The sequence below is a fragment of the Perca fluviatilis genome, chromosome 20 (assembly GCF_010015445.1).
Source record: "Perca fluviatilis chromosome 20, GENO_Pfluv_1.0, whole genome shotgun sequence".
Lineage (NCBI taxonomy): Eukaryota > Metazoa > Chordata > Actinopteri > Perciformes > Percidae > Perca > Perca fluviatilis.
This window is the reverse complement of record NC_053131.1, coordinates 15,162,881-15,180,345: the sequence shown is the minus strand read 5'-3', so window position 1 is coordinate 15,180,345 and position 17,465 is coordinate 15,162,881. Positions and strand designations below refer to the sequence as shown.

At 40.9% G+C, this 17,465-nt stretch overlaps 2 protein-coding genes across 3 annotated transcripts; both read left to right on the top strand.

The window, feature by feature from the left end:
- The first annotated feature begins 1,482 nt into the window (after positions 1-1,482).
- manea (mannosidase, endo-alpha) lies at positions 1,483-5,871 on the top strand. 2 transcript variants are annotated; one of them, XM_039786320.1, is made up of 5 exons: positions 1,483-1,801; positions 2,532-3,145; positions 3,969-4,078; positions 4,271-4,347; positions 4,794-5,871. In XM_039786320.1, exons 2-5 carry the CDS (start codon positions 2,641-2,643, stop codon positions 5,425-5,427), a joined length of 1,326 nt encoding a protein of 441 aa, XP_039642254.1. In that variant the 5' UTR covers positions 1,483-1,801; positions 2,532-2,640; the 3' UTR covers positions 5,428-5,871. The 2 variants fall into 2 exon arrangements, with proteins under 2 accessions (XP_039642254.1, XP_039642256.1); XM_039786322.1 differs by lacking the exon at positions 1,483-1,801 and adding an exon at positions 2,259-2,404.
- Positions 5,872-7,732: 1,861 nt separating this feature from the next.
- On the top strand, positions 7,733-14,482 carry fut9a (fucosyltransferase 9a). The gene is made up of 3 exons (XM_039786318.1): positions 7,733-8,360; positions 10,130-10,385; positions 10,682-14,482. The coding sequence occupies exon 3, from the start codon at positions 10,690-10,692 to the stop codon at positions 11,770-11,772; it is 1,083 nt and encodes a 360-aa protein (XP_039642252.1). The 5' UTR covers positions 7,733-8,360; positions 10,130-10,385; positions 10,682-10,689; the 3' UTR covers positions 11,773-14,482.
- Positions 14,483-17,465: the final 2,983 nt, after the last annotated feature.

Here is a 17,465-nt window from a genome sequence, read left to right as displayed (position 1 = left end):
GGGTGCCGTTTTACTGTCAAGAAATTTGAGACCTTGCAAAGTTGCGATTCCCTCTAGACTTTTTTTTTTTTTTTAATTTCAACATACAACTGATACTTAGTGTCTTGACTGGTTGGATCTTTGAAAAGCAGAGGAACACTTTTTCTCTCCTGCTTATGCGTCATTCGGCCCAGTGTGACAGTTTATGCATCTAGGCCCGCATGCGCTTCTTAGCCCAGTTCAGAGCTCTGTGCATCGGCCCTGTATACAACCACAAGATCAGTGGCAGGAGAAAACATGGAGCGCCCAGGTGGAGGTGGGACAAGATCCAAGCAAAGGTGATCCACAGTCCCACTTTTATAAAGAGGAGAACGTAGTAGATGATGCTCTGTGAGCTAAATGTGGAGTTGCCCTGAGGAAAACATTTGAATGTATTAATTTTAACATGTACTTTTCTTCTTACAATAAAACAACCAATAGCCTGTCTTGCCGAACCTGTACATCATGTACCTCCACTGCATCTGGCATCATCATATCCTCCTGTACCTCCACTGCATCTGGCATCATCATATCCTCCTGTAACTCCACTGCATCTGGCATCATCATTTCATCACTGTCATCAGACTTCAGGAAGTAGGGGGTCTGATAGGAGAGAGTCCTCCTTTTCTTCTTTATGCACCCAGAAGACTCCCGTGGCTGTGGTTCTTCCATTGTCAATGTGTGTCTGCATAAGAAGTTTGGTTTTGAGAACTTCAAACAACTATGGAATATTATAAACAGAAATATTAAAACAAATCTTTCAATCAAAAAAGCTTATTGGCATAAATGTTGATGTTTCATGATTGCCAAAGCTCAAATAAATATTGAGCATTAAAAGAAGAAGAAAAAATTATAAGACAAGAAATGCTTTAAATATACACTAACACAGAATAATAAATCAATCAAGAAGGAAGATTGGCACTTGTTTTACACTTAGTTTGTGGAAACATAAATATTGTGTGTCCATATGTATTAATTTGTAATATATGTGCAGTTTGCTTCACATACCGTTGTGCCTGATGGTGGAGATGTTTTTGTCAGTTGTTGTTAGCAACCACTGCAAAATAAACTTCAAATGTATATGGAATGTTATATAATAACAAAATTGGAATAAAAACATATACAAATCAGAATCAGAATCAGAATCAGCTTTATTTGCAGGTATGACGACACATACGAGGAATTTTGCTTTGGATTATACAATGCTCACAATGTACTTACTCAAGCAAACAACAAAAACAAACAATATATACACACTATAAACAGAAACAATATAGACAGGTTGAGGCAGTAGTGCAAAATACTTTTTAATGGCATCAATTTGTTGGTCCTTTTAGTGAGGATTGTTTTGTGTAATACACCTTCCCAGACGAATGGGGGCGACGTGTATCACTGTGATTCGGTTAGGTTCAACTGCTCCTTTGGCTGTTGTTGACAGAACAGGACGCAGCGCGTAACATCAGCTTCCTATACATCATGGATGGGTCACAGTCACTGCGCGCTCGCTGCTGTCGAGCCGTTTACAGATCTGCGACGTTTTCCGGGACAAGCTAAACCGAACCACAAGTGCAGGCTGTGTCCCGTCCTCTGCATCTCATAAAAGGAAATAATTTATGAAGAGTCGTCCGAGCTGTTAAGACTGATTGTGTTTAACACTAGAGATTGTATTTCAATGCAATAGGAAAACAAGCGAAGTGTTGTGACTGTCGGAGGGTACAACTAATATTGTGTCACCCCTGATATTCTTGGCTGCTGTCGACAAGTCTAAAGTTCATCAATACAGGTAGAGTTGAAGTAGCGTTAGCTAACGTTGTTAGCTTGTTAATTTTGTCTTTAGGCATCTCTGAACTGTATGCTAGTAGCTATATGTGATATAGCACAGTAACTGGTTTGTTTCTGACTGCACTTCCGCTAGTGTGCAGTCATTTACAGCAATGTAGCTATAGCTCTCTCTGTCTTTCTGCGCCTCTTTTATTCACTGCTTTTTTAGAGAATATTAGGCAACTGATTTGATTCATCGTTTGCATAATTTTTCAAACCGACCGCCAAACATTTGTTGTTTGCAGTCTCAGAAATGTGAGGATTTGCTGCTTTTCTTTGCCTTACATTAGAGTAAAGTGAGCTAGAGCTGCGACAATAAGTCAATTAATCCATTAGTCCTCCACATAAAATTATTTGGCCTTATTTTGATAATCTCTTATAGTTTTTCAAGCAAAAACATGATTGTTAATATTTGGGTTTTGGACGGTTGGAACTCTAAGAAATTGTGATGAATGTTCATTACTGTTTAATACATACAACTATTAATCAAGAAAATAATTTTTAAAATAATCGTTAGTTTCACCCTCAAACTGAACATAGTGGTGTTTGGACATCAACAAACAAGGTAGTTTAAGTTTTTTTTTTTTTATAGACAAAATGCTTAGTTGATTAATCAAGAAAATAATTGTAAGTTGCAGCCCTAATGTTCATTTGTACAATACTTATATCTCTTGTTTCCTCAAACCTACCAGGCTGAACAAAAAACTCACTGACCGAGCTTCAATGGCATCCTGTCCAACAACAGTCCCCCACTGCTGTCTCAACAATGAACTGTGGAAAGCCTCAAGCACTGACTGAAGAATGGCAAGGTTTAGACGCAAATCTTGCATCACATTAATTGCTTTGGTATTGCTTGTGCTCATAGTATCGGTTGTGTTGAAGTCGCTGACACCAGAAGACTCTCCGTTCAGCAGCCCTGTTGGTGCGGAGCTGTTCCCGGACAGAAAGGATGACAATCAAATCCAGAAAGAAAACAACAATAAAGCAGACCAGACCAAAATAAATGACTCCGCTCAGTCAGAGAAACTGGAAGCTTCCCTGAGGAAGTTCCCTCCTCCAAACTACTATCTCCATGCCTTCTACTACGCATGGTTTGGGAACCCCCAGTTTGATGGCAAATACATCCACTGGGACCACCCGCAGCTGCCCCACTGGGACGGTAAGGTGGCTCAGGGGTATCCACAAGGGAGACACGTCCCACCTGATGACATCGGGTCCAACTTCTACCCCTCTTTAGGGCCTTACAGCTCTAGGGATCCCTCCATTATAGAGTCTCATATGCAGCAGCTGCGCACAGCAGCCATTGGTAAGACATGGCTGGACATTATTTCAACGTTCTCACTTGTCTTTTTCTAATGAAACCATTACTGTGATATTATGATGTGGTTCAAATTGGACCTCATTTATTCACAATAAATACAGTTTATTCATCAACATCATTAGTTGAGTTACATTTATTCAACTAGTGCCACTGCACTTCCTGGCCTAATGTTATACATAAAAATGATCTGGATGAGAAGGGAGCACTGGTATAGGATCAGAACTCCGTATTGTCAGATACCTTGACTTGAGGTAACCAAATCTAAATCGTGAGGGGGAAAAGTAGGATTGGTACGTCCTTGTTGAAATCGCTATTGCATTATTTTCCAGTGATGCAATATATTACGATACAGCAGATGTATGCCAAGTCAGGTGTAAAATAATTAAACTGATTTTCATGGCAGTTAAATGTGTTCCACTGTTATGTATTGAATCTGACATAAGTCTACCTACAGTATGAAGCAAAAAAAGCAAATTTTGTTCAATTTCATTATTAACCTTGCTAATGGCTATGCCGTGTATGTAGATAGACAATAATAATAATAATAAGGTTCCCACCCAGCCCTATATTATGATACATAATGCAGTGATGATAATCAGCAAACTGGTTGTACAACTTTTCAGGTGTTTTTGTTATTCATTCGTTATTCAGTCGTCTTATATTTAAATTAAATTGACTGATATCAGGGAAAATGATTGCCAGCATGTTCATTTCTGCCTCATACTGCAGTATATAAGAATAACCTATTATTATGAACCATTATATGTGTGTTTTTTCATGTTTAAACTGTTACTGTGTTTGTTCTCAGGTGTCATTGCTGTTTCCTGGTATCCTCCTAATATGAAGGATGATAATGGTGGTCCAACGGATGACTTTGTGCCTTTGCTGCTGGAAGTGGCACATAAATACCATATTAAGGTCTGTATGCAGATAGTAGTGTGTTCTGTAGGCTGTTTACTGTATACTGTTTTGTATTTAGCAGCAGACTAAATGTTTGATGTACAGAGCTCCTTAAAAACGTCTAATATTCTGAACTCTTAAGAGAAAATACATCTGAGAAATGTATGTCTATATGAATGTTTTGTGTCGCTGTCATTTCTGAGTTTACAGGTAGCGTTTCACATTGAACCATACAAAGAAAGAGATGAAGCCAACATGTTCACTAATGTCAAATACATCATTGAGAAGTGAGTGTTTTTCTTTAGTTTTGTCAGTCAAATGTCACACCATAATCATACACTCCCTCTGGAAATCATTGGCAACACTTTACAATAAGGTACACAAGAAATAGGTAGTTAATGATTAGTTACTGTTTTTGAAAGGGTAGTTACCCTTTCGTTACCCTTCTGAAAAAGGGTAACTAGCCTTTTGAAAAAGGGTAACTACCCTTCTGAAAAAAGGGTAACTAATCATTCATTACCCTTCTGAAAAAGGGTAACTACCCTTTCAAAAACAGTAACTAATCATTACCTACCTATTTTTTTGTGTACCTTATTGTAAAGTGTTACCAAATCATTCTTTCAGGATTCATCATCAATCAATAATTATCGTGGTTGCATCAGTCTTTTTACTCCTTTGACATTTTCCTTTCTTTGCTTGTTTATCTTGTGTTGTGTATGCCTCCTCTTCTCAGATACGGAGAGCACCCTGCTTTCTTTAAGTACCGGACAAACAATGGCAAGCTTCTTCCACTCTTCTATGTGTATGACTCATATCTGATGAACTCGGAGCAGTGGGCCAAACTGCTAAAACACACAGAGAGTAACAGCATTAGGGATACCCCGTATGACGCCATCTTCATTGCCCTGCTGGTCGAGGAGAAACATAAGAGGGATATCCTGACTTCCGGTTTCGATGGTATCTACACCTACTTTGCTACTAATGGGTTTTCCTATGGGTCCACTCAGCGGAACTGGGACTCTATTAAAGCTTTCTGCGAAGATAACAACCTGATATTCATCCCAAGTGTGGGCCCCGGGTATATTGACACGAGTATTCGACCCTGGAACTTCCAAAACACTCGTAACCGCATCAACGGCAAATACTATGAAACCTCGCTGAGTGCTGCATTGAAAGCCAGGCCTGATTTTATCTCTATAACATCTTTTAATGAATGGCACGAGGGGACTCAGATTGAAATGGCAATTCCCAAAACAAGTCAGACTGTGTATCTGGACTACCTGCCCAATAAACCTGCAATCTACCTGGAGATAACCCGCAAATGGGCTGCGATATTTGGTGGCGAGCGACAGAAATGGCAGGATTGATCCGACTAAGAGCCATAGCAATGTTTATTCACGGTTGTATAAAATAATTTAAATAGAAACTAAATTAATTTCTAGTTGCAGAATGCACAACAAAATGCAAATGATGAAATATTGTATGGGAACAGCCAACTTAATTTTTAAGCCACAGGCAAGTGAACTAAATTATCTGAATTTTGGCTGCAGTGATGTATGTGATTTTTTTTTTTTTTTTTTTTTTTTTTTACACGAGTGAATTATTGTTAATTTAACTGATGTCTTATTTCTTATGTTTACACAGCCCTGTACATTTTGGTATTCCTAACGTAATCAGCATGTTTAATCACAGACTCCATGGTCTCCACCGTATCCAGCTAAATCTTTTAGGCATGTTTTTCCGTCCTGTAATCTGTGCCTATATTAAACCCCGATAGAAATAAATAAAGTGCGTCCTGGAAAACAAGGAAATTAAACAAAGCCTGCTGGTATAAAACTGTGGCATCACTCTGCTTCCAACTCTGCCTCAGCCCAAAAAACAATATACAAAAAAGCACAACATAGATCTTGATATTTGAATGGCGTGTCAAACTAAAATCTGAGATGAAACATAGTGATGGAACAGTAGAGAGATGACATTATTGAAACATTATTTTTTATCTGTGGAATAGTTTACCTTCTAATTATTGGTCTGACAATGTCGTACATGCCTGGTACAAGTTGTCATGGTCTCTTTGTGTCACTTTAAAGGTGCCCTGCCACACGTATTTCATTACTTTGTGGTAATGTCTGAAGTTCTACCATGGACTCTGTAAAAAAAATTTGTGGTAAAAATGCCTTAGTTACCTTGTTTCAAGCCATTCTAGCGTGGTATAGAAAGCCTGCTGGAAGACTCAGCTCGATTTGTGCCAGTTTTTATTAATATTCAACGAGCTAAGCTGCTTGACTCTGATTGGCTAACAGCTAGCCAATGAGAGCCTGGCTATCAGCATCCTTTACCCAGCGCAACTGAGTGAGCTCATGAATAGTAATGAGCTCAGGCAACACCAAGTCAGACTGACCAGCTTTTGTAATATGCCTGATTTCTCCGCTTATTTCTTTTCAGTGGCTAGAGCTGACAGAGGAGGTAGCAGTTCATTTTCACATACACAACATAACAAACACATAAGGACCTAACATATATCAAAAAATACAAGTAAAAACGGTTTTGTGTGGCAGGGCACCTTTAACACCCCTGATTTTATTTTGGAACTTCCTTTTGGGGGAAACATTTCATGTTGCTATAGGTGTGTTTCTGGTCACCTGGCGCACTCCAATTCTACCAACTGCTGAGGGAAATATCTGGCTCTAAGGCTGCATTCACACCAAATTAGGCATTGCAGCGAAAATGCCAGTCTTCCCATTCATTTGGATGTGGGTAGTGTGTTTAGGCTGCGACCGTGCTGACGGCAGGGGATGCGGGGAAAGAAAACGCAGCGGCGAAAAATTGAAACCGAATCAACTTTTGGAGAAACTCAACCGGACGTCATGCTGCGGTGGATCACACCGGCAATCAGACGTAGCACAATGGAGTGGGGAACAAAATGGAGACACAAATGGGTCATTTAAGTGACACCGCCACATAACCCTACACCTGATTTGGTCTGAATGCACCCTTAAACTGCTAAATGTTCCAGTTAGTCGCTACCTTTGTCTGCTGTTTGGTGCTCAGTAGTGTACAGTGTTTTTTAGAGCTTGAAGTCGGAAAGACGTGGGCATTTACCAGGCAGAGAGGGAATCTAATGAAAGACGCTATTGAGTCACATTATGGGAATTGGAGGAGCCAGTGTTTTTGGAGCTTGACTCATAGAAGGGACAAAAAGTGGTGATATCTCAGCCTCTGCTCCTTTGACTTGGACCGTTCTTTTCTTCTCCTTTGTTAAATCTATCCCTCAGTCCCACAACTTTATAGAAGTGCAATAATAAGTCCCCAGAGTGCCCCTTTAAATGATTAATGAATGAGCTAATAGGCATAACTTGCTATGTTGAAGATTTAATGGTAATTATGGTCACATTTGGAGGCTCAAGTGCCTCTTGGTTATTTGTAGAATAATTAACCCACCTTGTGTGCTGAGGCATCAATCTGTAGTTCATATCAGCAAGTGATGTACATTATGAAGATGTTGTGAAAAATTGGCATACATTACACATTTACCTGATGTTGGATTTAGTTAGTGGTTGTGGTGCATTACCATCACTGGCTCGCGGTCATAGGTCAGCCTTTGGCGTACCGCTACACTAAAAAGGCAGCCATGTACTACTTAGAGCTCCCGTTATTTTGTTAGCCTATAAAGAGTCGATACAGGCCAAGAGGGAAAACCTTTTGATCCGCAGCAGCGATGATTCACCTGTTTATTCAAAGGAGAACCGCAAGCAAATGATTGAAGTGTGATATGCACAAACGCTGTATCTCAGCATCCCACGCACACACACAGACGCACGCGCGCTCAGACACACATACACACACACACACACTCCGCCACAGCCTGCAGCTGCATTGACGGTAAACAGAGCAAGGTAGCGCATGGGCAGCCAGCAGGGAATTATTCCACATCGCATCACATCACTGAGCATACATGGCGTCCTCACACAACGAGCCATGAATGTAGTGTGCAGGCTGACGGGGTAGCCGCCAATAATTTTTTTATTTAAATTTTTTTTTTTGCAGCCATCATTCTTTGCGTCGGTGTGCATCAGCGGGGACGATTCAGCGCACATTGCTACAGTAGGTATTTTCTGGATCAAGACGATGGATGTGGGCTCATCCGGATCTATTCCTGCAAATACGGCGGACGGGCGCGATTTTTTATTCCAAACGCATCCGCATCTTCCTTATGTTGCAAGGTGTCTTTGAAAAGAGTTTACGGACCTCTGGAGGAAATGAGAAGAAAGGTCTATTTTGACTCACGCCTGTCGAGATGGTGAGTGAAATGCATGGCTGTGTGTTTTCTCTCCCTGCACCCCACGGCTGAGCAGCGGTACCTGCTTTTGACAGCAAATCCTCGCCAGCTAATTAGAAAAAGATCTCTCACTGTAAATTCACTGACCGGCACTTTCACATTTCCAATGCACTGGGCAGTTTCTACTTTAGGGGAATATATGTTGTTTTTTCTCCAGTGAATGTGACTCGTCGGCTGTGTTTGCATCGCATATAGACTATACTGTACATTATTTTTTTTCAGCATCATCCTCTACGCTATTATTTATACTCTGCGCGTTTTTGGTGCGCAAAAGGGTGCCGTGTAAATCAACACATAAAATATTCCAGTGAATGTATTCTCATCAACTTCGATGCAGTGTCACGCCTAGAGACAACCATTTTAAATAGTGTGGCTCGACTATAGCATCACGTTTTAAAATGACCTTCAGTGCTCGCTGGCTAGAAATTAATTCTCACCTGGGATGGACTATCATTTTACAATCAGTGCTGTGGCCCACCTGACAGAATACACATACATCAAAGTGTGTGTGTGTGCAGAACATGAGCGCTCTCCTTTTGCCCTTAAGCACAAACCTGTTACTAAAGCCACATCAGGGATTTGATGATGTGACTGATGCTACCAAAATCTGTGGTTGCGTTTTTTTCTGCCTCTCTCCAGTTATTTCTAACGTAGCCTCGCTGCAGACTACTCACCCATGCGGTGCTCTTTCCGTGTCCCAAATACATCACAATGCGTTTGACAAAAAACAGTTATGTTATTTAAAATCTGAATGTATTCTTGAACTGCACGTCTCATTCAGATCTCATTGGTTGGTGCAGAGATGGAAAGAAGAGAGGGAAATAACGACTGTGTGAGAGCCATATTACCCTCTCAATCTCAGCACCGTCACCATGGAGACACTAACTTTATCACACACTGCATATTTAATAGGCGTGATTTTGATCTCTGCACTACTGTACACTTCAGCCTTTCTGAATCTGTACTGTGTCTAATATATTAGACGCCACTACACCATATATGAAGGTATGCATGGGCTGCATCCTCTGTAAAGCAGGGAGCTTATCATTGCTGCTCACAGAAAACATGTTACAGCTGTGTAAGAGGATTTGCCTACATGAAAATGTATTGATACTGCAAGCCTTTAAAAGGACTACAGTCATCTGGCTCTGGTTCATGTGGCCTTTGGGTGCAGATCTCTAAGTCACAGATGGGAGAGATGAAGGGGCACTGTCATACATACAGCTAATATCATTCCCCATATGTCACATTGGACATATGGTGTGAGAAAAATCGGTCTTGGAGCTTGTCTTATTGGTTTAAATCTGCTTCAGTGATGTGTGGTTGAGGTCTATTTCTGCTTGTATGGCCTCTTTATGCAACATGCAGGTGTGTTGAGCCCCAGAAAGCTGGAGAGTCTGGGTGCCTTTCTACTCTCCTCAGCCTTAAGATGGCAGTATTCTCTTACAATACATAGTAGATGCCAAAAACTAATAACACCTGGAAGCTTACATCCATGCTTAACAAACAAATTTGAAATAACATCCATGATTAACTGGCTATTTTGCAATGACCTTTAGTGTTTTCATTTTATTTCCCAGCTAATTGAAAAGATTTGTTTGTGGAGATAAAGCTTATCTCTGCATGTTGATTGCATTTTCAACCTCACATGGATGCTTTTTTTGTGGTGGTGATCAGTCTTTCTAGCCCTAATTGATTCTCTCTGATTCTTTTTCCCTGCTCACGTAAAGGAGGCGCCATTAAGAAGACCTGTACATTCAAGATCAAACGCACCTCACTAGATCATTAAGGATCATTGTTAATCTGAGTAAAAGCAAAGGGGCATCTCTTAGCTGTGACCTGCAAAAAAAAAAAAAAAAAAGTGTCTATGAGCACTGAATCACAAAGAACATTGATCCCACCGTCGACCCAATGTAGGATCTGCTCCTTCCGATGCCCACAACCTCTACTCTTGCTTGGATTTCAGCATTCAGTCAAATCCACCAGGTTTGTATTATAATGAGCCTGAGGAATTCAGCACATTCTTCATTACAAGTATTGATCCAAACTAGTGGGTGCCTTGCGCATGGCAGGGTGCACACTCATAGATTATAGCAAGAATAGGAACACTGTGTTCACATGCAGATGCTCACAAGCTAACTATTTAATTGAGGCACAAATGATGTTCAGAGGCAATTATCCAGTATAATAGACACAAACATGGTTGGAAATGTTTCTGGATGTTGTATCCTGTTGATCATGACTTTATTCTGGCTGTTTCTTCTTTGGTGTGCCCTTTCCAGGACAGAGTATGCCATCTGCACCTTTTCACAGAATCCTACGACCCCTTCTGCTCGGCACATTCATACTGGGATGCTTTGTGACTCTGTTTTTGATGTATTTTAAACCATCCACCAGCTGGTTATCGGGTCCTGTAGAGTCAACAGTATCCACAGACCGGGTCAAGAACCTCTTCTCCATCAAGAACGATAAAAACGTGACCACCGTGCTGATCTGGCTCTGGCCCTTCGGACAAACCTACGACCTGGGCGTGTGCAGCTCTCTCTTCAACATCGAGGGCTGTTTCATCACAGCGGACAGAAACCTCTACAACAAGTCGGATGGGGTCGTCATCCATCACCGAGACATCTGCACTGACCTGTCCAACCTGCCGCCTCTCCAGCGACCATCCTTCCAGAAGTGGATATGGATGAACCTGGAGTCGCCGTCGCACTCCTCCCAGCTGCCTGGGATCGAGAACCTGTTCAATCTGACTCTCAATTACCGTCAGGATGCTGACATTGAAGTGCCTTATGGGTCGATCGTAGCAGCGGAGGGTGAGGAGGACTTTGTCCCACCCAGCAAAAACAAGCTGATCTGCTGGATTGTGAGCAACTGGAACCAGGACCACGTGCGGGTCAAATACTACAATGAGCTGTACAAACACATTGAGGTTCACGCGTATGGACAAGCCTTCGGGGAGTACATCTCTGACCAAGATTATTTCCCCACCATTGCCAGCTGCAAGTTCTACCTGGCTTTTGAGAACTCCATCCACAAGGACTACATTACTGAAAAACTGTACAACCCGCTCTCTGTGGGGACAGTCCCAGTGGTTCTGGGCCCGGCCAGGCAGAACTACGAGAACTTTATCCAGGGAGACGCCTTCATCCACGTGGACGACTTCACCTCGCCCAAGGAGCTGGCCGATTACCTGCTGCTCTTGGACAAGAACGAGGAAATGTACCTCAGGTACTTTGAGTGGAGGCGGCACTTTAAAGTGAAGAAGGCCTATTTCTGGGCAGAGCACACATGCCTGGCTTGTGATTACCTGCGTAGGCACAAGGAGTACAAGGCATTCAATAACCTTGACAAGTGGTACTGGGGCGCATAGTGCTTTGAGGGCTATGCAGTGCTTGTTTTGTTGTTAAAGGCAGTGCTTTAAGATTTTTGTCTTTCGGTTATAATGAAGGTTCATTACTGTTCTGTCCAGAGCTCCCGAATGATGTTTTTCTATTGGTTCAGTGGCCCAGTGAGACATCCGTCTTGTTTATTTTATTTGCAAGCCAATTTTGCTAAGCCTTACTTTGCTTTTTGTGTTATTCATTTATTATCTATTTTTAATGAATTACAAATGCACTACATGTTTTATCGTTAATTCAACCCATGTTTTGCTTAACATGACATTTGCTGCTATTTTTTATGTTTTTAATTCATATTATTAGTATGATTGCTTGAATGTATGGATGTTCCTGTATTACAGATAACATTCATGATGCAAGGTTGTTGTTTATTTCTTTAAGTATCATCTTTTCATGAAGCGGACGCCGGAATAGTGTTGGCTGCAGAAGGAGATTGACAAAAAAAGTGCAAATATTTATGTGATATTTATTCAAGTGAGGCATTATATGATAAAACAATCTCATCTGTGCTAGTGAGGCAGTCACCTATGCAGTGTTTACTGAACTCAAATGTGAAAGTAGTTCAACTGTGTCATGTACATATTGTGTATTTTTGGAATTATGTAGCTGTCATTTTTTTCTCCATATTTTTGTAAGTTTGCATTTGCACTGCTAATCCAACTGTTACCTATCTTTACATAATGTACAGTTAAACAGACGGACATAGTGTTATGTGGTTGTAGATGGCATACAGTGATCATTACCCCGGTAGTCTCCGACAGCAGATGTGTCTCTTCTCTGGGAGATGGAGGTTACTATTTTAATCATGTTGTTAATTCTTCATTGTCACATGTGATGTGCCACAGCACAGTTGGATCGTGTGTGGATGATGATAGTACAGTACAGCATTGTACTGCAATATGAAATTCCTAGACACCTCATTATGTTGCATTCTGATTTGATTTGTACATTTTAATTGAATAGTGAAAGTGACATGAAAGAGCACAAAATGAACATAACTGAATTTTGCCGTGCGTACTGTAGGTCATCGCACAATGTGACATTAACTATTTACACTGGTATTTTCAACTATTTCAGCACATGTTACCTTTACTGTATGGGTGAAGTGGTTGTGAATTAGCTAAAATCAGATCAGGTGAGATCTGCCCACATGTTTGGGACCTGTTAAAAAAAAAAAAGCTGTGAAATGTTCAAGATTACTGCAAGATTATCCATATACCTGTCTTTGAATCATCACACTGCAGTGTTGTGTGGGCAGCACACGAAAGACATTGTTCTGGATTTTTTATTTTTTTTAACACTCTTTTTTACAGTTGTGTGGCTTGCCAGCCAACCTACGCCACTCGAGAGCACACTACAAAAAAGCATATGCATCTGTAGATATCACATCACTTTTAAATGTAGTCAGAACAGCTAATCCACTGAACAATGCATCTTAACAGCACTCAGCAGCTATTGACATGAAGTTTTTACAGAAAGAACTGTTCAAAACCAAGTCAACATTTTATGCAAGATGAGCCATCGTCTTCTTGGTCAGAGTATTCAAACATGTTTCAGGTTATTATCATTTTGATATTTCTTCACTGTCAAAGGGACCATTGATGTAAATTAGGATGAATTCAATTATTTTTCTTATGGAATATGGTTCCAAATGCCATAGTGAAACCTGTATATAAACCTTGAAGTGAACTGAATCATCATCTGGATCAAACCAGCCCACTAACACAGATCATTCCTGTATGTGCACCAGACTGATGGACCTCCAATAGTGTTTGCATTTAAGGGGAAAAGAAACAATGTGTTGTATATATTTTTAATGTTTAAATCTCTTTATAACATGCAAGTGTTGTCAGGCAGTGAATGTGATTTCGCTGCACCTTTGTAGGTAATGTTGGTGCTTCAAGAGGCTGTGAATTAAGACGAAAAGAGAGACACACTTAAAAAACGATAACCAGCGTCAGAGACAATGGTTTAATGTTGTCAGGTGGACGTTTCATCAAGTGGGGGAATTTTACACAGAACTTTTTTTTTTCTTTTTTGATTAGGCGGTAATCTTGTTGGCATGACCTAATTGAAAAAGTTGTGCCAAAATGCAGCAGAGATATAGCACTTTTATTCATGTGGAGTTGTGTGACTCACTGTGCTAGTGGCTGTCTTTAGATGGAGCTATTGTGAGTACAAAAACTGTCACACTGCCGCTCATGTTTTCATATTGTACAGTCCAATCTCCTGTATGAAAACAAAGGTTTCTTGTCCATTGTGGTTGGTGACTTTAAGAAACAAAAGGTTTTTTTCTTTGTGTCGTCTGTCTCTCATCCTCTCTCCCTTTCTCTGTTTTTTTGCACAAAAACAAACATGAGGAACTGTGGCTTCTCTGTCCCCCTGTTCTGAGTCTGTGAGTGTGTCACAGCACCAGAGAATGAATCAGGATGTCTTTGGATACTGTCTGACCTGGCACTGATTTTGCCGGAGTCCTTTAGTGTGATGACATTTTTGTGTGTGGTTGAACATGACGATTTCTCCAGAAATGCTCATTTTCTCCCAGTTCACTGAAAAAAGTCAGTGAGTCAATCAGTACAAGTTTTTTGCCAAATCATTGTGTTTTGCCAAATGTTGTGTTTCAACTGTAGATGTCTGATAGTGTCAAAGAAAATAAAGATATGGACAAATGAGCAAACCTGAGTGGAGCATACAGAACAGTTTTTTATAAAGAGACAGCTGATGAAGTAGTTGATGGTAAATGTATGAAATCACTGAAACCATTTTTCCGACAAAAAAAACAGAAGGAATAGTTTGACATTTTGGGAATGCATTTATATGCTGCTGATTGATAGCACTCTCAAACTTGAAAATGGCATCAATCTTCTCTTCTAATTCAAGCCAGTTCAAACCATTCCTTTAAAGGTCCCATGGCATGATAATTTCACTTTATGAGGTTTTTTAACATTAATATGAGTTGCCCCAGCCTGCCTATGGTCCCCCAGTGGCTAGAAATGGCGATAGTTGTAAACCGAGCCCTGGGTATCCTGCTCTACCTTTGAAAAAATGAAAGATCAGATGGGCCGATCTGGAATCTTCCCCTTATGAGGTCATAAGGAGCAAGGTTACCGCCCCTTTCTCAAACGAGCAAAGTGGCAGTTTGTCAAGCCCACACTCCCACCCTCCACCTTGCCCCCCCCTCTCTCATCTTCCATAGAATTTAAAGCTACAGACACAGAAATGGCACATCCTAAGGAATGCTCGTTGTGGGACTGGCTCTAGTGGCTGTAATTCTGCACCAAGGCTGAATTTCGGGAAAGAAACTTCAGATACAGGATTAGGGGACCACTAAGGCCTATATAAAAGCATCCAAAAAGTAGCATGTCATAGGACCTTTAAAGTTGAGTACTTCTGCCATTTTACATGGATCTTCTTGTATATATGTGAAAGTTTGAGTTCTTTAGGTTAGACAAAGTTTGTTGGTCTTAACTTATTTTACATGATGCCACCTAACATAGTATTCTTGCATCTATATCAAATAAAATTTCCGCAGATGCTGCCCACACTGTTCTCCAGTGCCATGTAATGCAGCGGAGGTATAAATAGCTATCCAAAAGCCTTGATAAGTGATTGATGAGAGCGAGTAGAGTGTGTTGTGTTGGTTACGCCTCGATCCTCTGGTTGTTGTTAGTTACCCCATATCCTCACTAGCTCTTTGGTATTTGCAGTCCTCTCCTCCACCACACAGAGATGACACATATTTGTCAACTGCTCTCTGCTTAACGCTGCGGGTCAAAGTGTGTGATACATGTGTTTGTGTTGGTGGGATCAGTGGTGCAAATAATCTATCGATGTCAGATGGGGATTAATGTGAAAGTTCAGGTGACAGGGGGGCTTTGTCCCTCCATTTTTCAGAACTCAAGACAGTGTCACAGAGGAGAACATTGTAATGTCAAAGGTGTGTCTTGTAGAGACGAACCCACACAAAATAATTGCATACTAATATAATATATTATAATATATATAATTCCTTTAGGAGTGACTGGAGACCAAAACAGAGCCAGAAGAGCGAGAAACTGGATGTTTGCTAACGCTTTCTCCATACTCTTTAAAGATGATAATAAAAGTGTTTGTGCCCGGTTAGTTTTCGCTGCACCCAAGTGACCAAAACTTATTTCAGGTTTGAGATATAACAAAATCTCAAAGTCACATCAGTCCTGTAATAATGCCAACACAAACATTTGACCATTTACCTTCTCTGTCATTTAAATTCCATGTTTTGAACCGTAGCAGATCAGAAAATGATTCCTGACTGCTGTGCTTTTTGGATCCATCTAATAATCTGGAACATTTACAGTAAGATTGTTTGTTTGTGTTTCAGTACAAGGCACTGAGAATGAAGTGATGATTACTGGGAAAGCGTCTTTCAAAACTGGAGAAGAAAGGAAGTATTGTTGGGCTCTGAAGCTGTCTGAGGTTGACTAAAGATTGTGATTCTTCCTGTAGCAGGTATGTTAGAAAGTTTTTTTTTATTTCAAATGCTATCTCTGTTTTGCAGGCTGTTAATAATTGATCAACATTCTAGGTATAAATTTCTTTTTTTGAGTTTTTTGTGCTCTGACTTGCTGCTGCTGGCGCCCAAAGGTAATCAGCTGCTTCGACTACAGAGTTAATCCAAATACCACTAAATCTGTGGGCTGGGAGGAGGCGAGGGAATCGAAGAGGAGAACATTTTAATGGGTTGTGCATTCCTAGGAGTAGACAACTTTCTCTCCTCTTTAGAAGTGGAGATCATATGTCTGGCTATGTGGCAGGCTTTGTCACCCACTCATACCATGACTCATTTTGGTGAGAACTGGGGAGGGATTACCCGGGCGCTCACAGTGCCTCCCTGAAGGGGTGTAAGGTTTTGTGAGATTGTAGACTTAGTAGATTGTATCGCCTCGCCCCCAGGCAACCCCCTATGTGACTATCGTGTACAGTCGAAAACGTTGCATTGAAAGCGAGCTCCCCACGTCGCAGAAGAGTACAGAGGCCTGCTCAAAGGGCCAGGTTTGTGTGAGTCCTCTCATAAACTACCAGACCTGCCCCTCATCTCGACCTAATGGATCCCACTTATGCTGTCATCACCATGCCAACCAGCTGTCAACGCTGATGCGGCGAGGCTTTTGTGCTTTAGAGAGATGCAACTGTGTCGTGTTGATCCGACAAGTCACCACCTCAAAGGAGCCACCAAAGTAAATGCTTCTCTTCTTCTCTGAGATCATTTGATTAAGATGGGGGCACTGACACCTTATTGTAAAGACTGAATACATTAAGATAAGAGGACACCCGAGTCCAGGTCAAATAAAGGCCTATTTAGTGGGGCTCGACAGGCCGCATACGAAATCTGTTGGCAGCTGCTCACTAGTTGACTTCAGAGGATTAAGCAGGCAAAAAGGAATATGCAAGATCAGCAAGCTTTTTGCTCTGCAGAGTTGGCACTGTCTGGTGTAGAAGTTAATAATCCGAGAGACAAAGACCAGCACCTGTTATTTATCGGATGCAAATCAGAGCGGTTATAATAAAATTACAAGCAGGCATGCATGAATGCAGATTAACACTGAGAATATAAATATATGGTGTGTGGCATTGGTTCATGCTACATACATGTCCCACAAATAAACAAAATAAAAAACACAATAAC

Bases quoted from the DNA above. Each gene is read 5' to 3' on its own strand.
- manea (XM_039786320.1), top strand. From the start codon at position 2,641: ATGGCAAGGTTTAGACGCAAATCTTGCATCACATTAATTGCTTTGGTA. The intron at 3,146-3,968 runs GTAAGACATGGC...GTTTGTTCTCAG, and splicing joins GCTGCGCACAGCAGCCATTG to GTGTCATTGCTGTTTCCTGG. The intron at 4,348-4,793 runs GTGAGTGTTTTT...TCCTCTTCTCAG, and splicing joins GTCAAATACATCATTGAGAA to ATACGGAGAGCACCCTGCTT.
- fut9a (XM_039786318.1), top strand. From the start codon at position 10,690: ATGCCATCTGCACCTTTTCACAGAATCCTACGACCCCTTCTGCTCGGC.